Below are 5,000 nucleotides of genomic sequence, written 5' to 3'. Positions count from 1 at the left end.
TCTATTTGCCTCTCATGCACTAAACGGAACTGGCTGACGTGGCTGAAACGGTGTCCAGGTATCCGTTACGGTGCCACGCTGGAAGGGGAATAAAGTTCGAAGGACAAATAAGTCTTTGACGTCATTTTGCAAATAAAGTTCGAAGGACAAATAGGTCATTGAGAATTTAGTTCATTATACTTCTATTATGCTTCTATTATGATAATTTAGTTTATAAAATTATGCTTGTATTTTAAAATCTAGTTAACTTGTTGTATTTTGCAATTTAAATTATTTGTATTAAAATTGCAGAAATTGGACTTGTTCTACTCCTTTTTTTTTTCTTAAATTACATTAGTTCAGTTTTAGTGCATTTGTGTATTATAATAGAATTTGTTAAATTGCATTAGTTCAGTTTTCATCATACCAGTGCATTAGTTAGCATGAGTTCATTTATGCATCAAGTTAGCATTAGTTCATTTGTGCTTCATTCATGTATTAAGTTAGCATTAGTGCATTTGTATATTATATTAGAACTAGTATTTTTATCCATAATAACATTACGAGAATAATTTTTTTTAAAACTATAGTTCACTTTGTTCTAACAGTATAAACTATGCATGACACAAAAAATTTATAAAATCAAACTACTTTTACAAAAAAGTCGTAAGTTGACAAAAGTCTCTGGCTAAGAAGACCAAAATATCTGCAGATAAAAAATTAAATAATAAGATTTTTAGTTATTATTTTATATGAAAAAGTCTAATTTTTTATTAATAATTAATTTTAACATTCGTTATCTAAAATTTAAAATAATTTAATGTGTATACTTTTACATTTAAAATATTTTAATTGTAAAAAAATATCGAATGACATATTTTGATTTGTCAAATTACTAATATAAAATATAATTATATATAGAGTAAAAATAGTAGAGAGAAATAGAAAAATGGAGAGAGATAGATGAGAGAATTTAGGAAAGGAGTTTATTAATTTTGAAAAAAAAAATACTTTCTCTCAATTTTAATAAGAGTGTCATGTGACATATTTGATTATTAAATTAGATAGTAATATATGATACATATAGAAGAATAATGAACTAAATTCTCAAGAACCTATTTGTCTTTCGAACTTTATTTACAAAATGACGTCAAGGACTTATTTGTCTTTCGAACTTTATTCTCCTTCCAGCGTAGCACCGTAACGGACACCTGAACACCGTTTCAGCCACGTCAGCCAATTCCGTTTGGTGTATGAAAGGCAAATAGACGGAAAGACTAAATTGTCCTCCGTTTATTAAAATCATGAACTTTTTTATATTTAAATTTTGTCAAGGATGTATTTGTCAAAAATTTAGAAAATCAAGGACCCATCCGTCTTTTTTCCTAATTTTTTTGTTAAAATTTTTTGACCCCTCCAAAAATTTCATTCAAGAGCTCCGCCACTGGCTGCAGGTTTTGGAAAGCCGGCCTACCTTTTTTCATTTATAAGCAAGAGTAAAAGACACATCATATTATGAGAAGTCATAAAATGCTGACAAAGATCAATAAGACTCGTGTATGAACGAGACACACTAACTACACTAAGATGAGACTAGAATCGTTAATTGGACTTTGCTCTAAAAAGAATGGTTGTGAGGATGAGACCTTAATCTTAAGCGCCTCTGAAATTTGAACCAAATGATCTTCTTTCCCCAGAGTGTTAATCCCAATAATAATATCATGCTCAGGATGGGAAGCAATTATATCAATAACCTGAAATGAGAAATCAAATAACAACCAAAACATATTGAGCAGCAATAAAAGTTTATAGAGTATGCAACTATGCCTGAATTTTCACTGAAATCAATTATGAGCAAAACTTTTGCTTATCTATTTTAATCCTGAAGATCATTTTCACATTATTCCTAGCCATTGAAATAAACCATACCAAAACATTATTTTTTCATACCAAAACATATATAACCAAGAATACTTTAAGGTGACATTATTTTTTCATATACAAGCATAATGTTGGGTAAAAGTTCCTCAGTGTACAAACTACTAACCGAACCACTTAATAGTTAATACAATTGACACCACAAAATCAAAGCATAGCTATTGTAACCAATAAACTTAGTACTCCTAATCTTGCTGTTGCTGGCTTGTAGAAGACACATTGCTTTTGGCTTGAGAAGAAGTTGTGGAGACATTGCTTTTGGCTTGTGAACTCTGTGTAGAGCTTGAATCAGTGAAGAAAACAATGTGTTCTTGGTTCTCAACAAATGCCTGTAGTGACCTTGGAACTGGAGGAAAAGAAGCATCCAAAAGCCCTTCAAGAATTTGAACAACTTGACCCATGGAAGGCCTTTGAGCCTCATCATCTTGTACGCACCAGGAAGCAACTTTGATCACTCTAACCACCTCATCAATCTCAGCATTTCCCTCCAACTTTGGGTCCAATAGGTCAAGAACATTGCCACCTTGGTTCACCGTGTAGGCCGCAGTTGTAGGGAAGAATCGGACTTGTCCATCTTCTGACGGCTCGGAGTTCCTCCTACCTGACACCAATTCAAATAGCATCATTCCATAGCTGTATACATCTGCTTTCGCTGTTATAGGCACTCCGGAAATCCACTCCGGCGCAAGGTATCCCCTTGTTCCTCTCATTGTTGTAAGGACTCTGCTGAAGTCCCTTCCCACAAGCTTTGCTAGGCCGAAATCTGCCACTTTCGGACAAAATTCGGCGTCTAAGAGTATGTTTTCCGGCTTCACATCGCAGTGTATGATGCAATCTCTGCACTTCTCGTGGAGATAAGTTAGTCCCCTGGCTGTCCCAAGTGCGATTTGGTACCTTGTTTTCCAATCCAACCCCTTGGAGTCCTTCTCATGAAACAAACTTGAATCTAAAGAGCCATTAGGCATGAAATCGTAGACTAGAAGCTTCCTTGTGCCTTGGGAGCAGAAGCCGCGGAGCCTAACAAGATTCACATGCTGGACTGTCCCAATTGTGCTAACTTCCGTCCGGAACTGCTTCTCGCCTTGGCTGATGCTCTCAAGCTTCTTCACTGCTATGACACTGGAATCAGACAGTGTTCCTTTGAAAACAGAACCAAATCCTCCTCCTCCAAGTTTCTCAGAGAAGTTCTTTGTCGCATTTTGCAAATCTCTGTATGCAAAAGCCACCAAAGAACCCTCCATGGTTGTCCCGGTTTGAATTCGCCTCCTTCTCCTCACCAAGAAACAGATAAGGGCTGCAAGGACTACCACTATGGCGCCAACGCCACCTGCGACTGCGCCGATTATTGTCCCCTTGTTGCTCTTACTATCATGAAATTCAGAAGCAGCAAGCCTTAAAAACAAGGTTTGTCCACTGCTATCTCCTTGAGTAAGCTGCTGAAGATTCAAGAGATCACCCTTCCAAACCGAACAACCTTTACTGTTAAAGGCGTAAGCAGTGCAAGAACATTGGTTCAAGCAGGATGAAGCACATTCCTCTGCATTCCCTGCACTCAAAGCTACAGAATTATTAGGCACTGCCATGTTTGGAAACGCCATAAACCTGTCCTTTGCACCACTGTTAGGATTCGCCGTCTCGCATTGGAACTTTGTTCTTCTCTTGCATCCACTTGAGTAATCCTCTAAGTTCCAGTTAGATGAATTACTTGGGTCATAGCCTGTCAAACAAGTACAGTAAGGCATAGAATTCTCAGTACAGCTCCCAAACGCGCCGCAGAAGGTGTAAACCTCACACTGCTGCCTTGGTTGAGACCAAAACAAGTTCCAATTCTGTGTATTGTCCAGCCATGAAAGCTGCTTGATCTGCCCGGAGACATCCATCACGAACCGCGAAAGAATCGAAGAGTTATACACCGTGTAAGTGAAGTAAGCCTCATCAGCTTCATCATGGAAGGAGAAATTGTAGATGTAATTCAACCTCATTTCGGGCACCCCGCTGAAAATTTGACCATTCCAAGCTCCACTAGTCCAATATTCTTCAGTTTTGTTCCAAAGGATCAAGTAAGCTTTGCTTCCTTTAGGGTCTAGTTCCAAAGAGAACAATCCTGTTCCAGGATCTTGAGTGTTCTTCCAAGAAGTTAGGTACTGAGGTTTACCAGTTTTTTTATCAAGCTTAATTTTGCCACCAGGAAGCCATGTATCTGTGGGATGATCAAAACTTTGCCATAGAGATTCTGATTCTGAAGGATTAGGCTTATCACTCAATATAAGATTCCCAGAATCTAAGAGCACAGCAGCTCTAGAATCTGAGTTGGAAGGACTTAAATTTGTTGACCAAACTTGTTTTTGGGATTCATCTAAGAGTACTAAATTCCCCTTAGATATTGTTAATTTGGCAGAATTTTTATCAGAAACTGGGTTATCTCTATTTGCTACCCAAACATAGGTTCTTTGTGAGACTCTTTTTTTGTACCACATGCCTATGTAGTAGATAGAGGCGTTACCTGGTTTGAAGAAACCCAGTTCAAAGTTTTCATCTTTGGAGACAAGAGTTTGGTCACCGGAGAGAGATTGGTTTGAAGTGATTGAGGTTAAAGCTGCATGGGAATTGTGAGGGTGAAAAAAGAAGCATATGGTTATGGTGGTTAAAAGAGAAAGCCTGAGCCATGGGCTCTTCATATTGTTTTTTGAAACTATGGCTTTTCACAAGCTGCTTGGAGAATTTGCTATTGCCATTGAAGAGTTTTATTGAGGGGATTTAGAAGAGAAAAGGTTAGAATTATTGATTTGAGTGTGGAATGGGTCTCGGAGAGAAATGGACTTGGACTTGGTCTTTGTTTTGTGTGTGTGTGTGTGTGTGTGTGTGTGTGTGAAAGTGAATAGCTTCTGTATTTGATTTTGTTTGTGTTCTCTTCAAGTCAACAAAGACTTCACTTGTGGAATTGACCATTCTGCCACTTCTGGCCTAGAAAATATTGCATTTTATTTCTAGCAGACTTTATGCCGTGAATGTTGTGGTGATTATTTTGAACTTTGAACCTTCTTTATGCATAATATATAATATTTATATATTATATATATTCA

General features: G+C 37.1%; 1 protein-coding gene across 1 annotated transcript; it reads right to left on the bottom strand.

The window, feature by feature from the left end:
- On the bottom strand, positions 1,856 to 4,782 carry LOC107629914 (G-type lectin S-receptor-like serine/threonine-protein kinase At2g19130). Its single transcript, XM_016332856.2, has one exon. The coding sequence runs from the start codon at positions 4,593 to 4,595 to the stop codon at positions 2,103 to 2,105; it is 2,493 nt and encodes an 830-aa protein (XP_016188342.1). The 5' UTR covers positions 4,596 to 4,782; the 3' UTR covers positions 1,856 to 2,102.

This window comes from Arachis ipaensis, chromosome B03, assembly GCF_000816755.2.
Source record: "Arachis ipaensis cultivar K30076 chromosome B03, Araip1.1, whole genome shotgun sequence".
NCBI classification, from domain to species: Eukaryota; Viridiplantae; Streptophyta; class Magnoliopsida; order Fabales; family Fabaceae; genus Arachis; species Arachis ipaensis.
The sequence above is the reverse complement of the archived record's forward strand: the minus strand, read 5'-3'. Positions and strand labels throughout refer to the sequence as shown.

Excerpts from the sequence above, each read along its gene's own strand:
- LOC107629914 (XM_016332856.2), bottom strand. The coding sequence starts at position 4,595 with ATGAAGAGCCCATGGCTCAGGCTTTCTCTTTTAACCACCATAACCATA.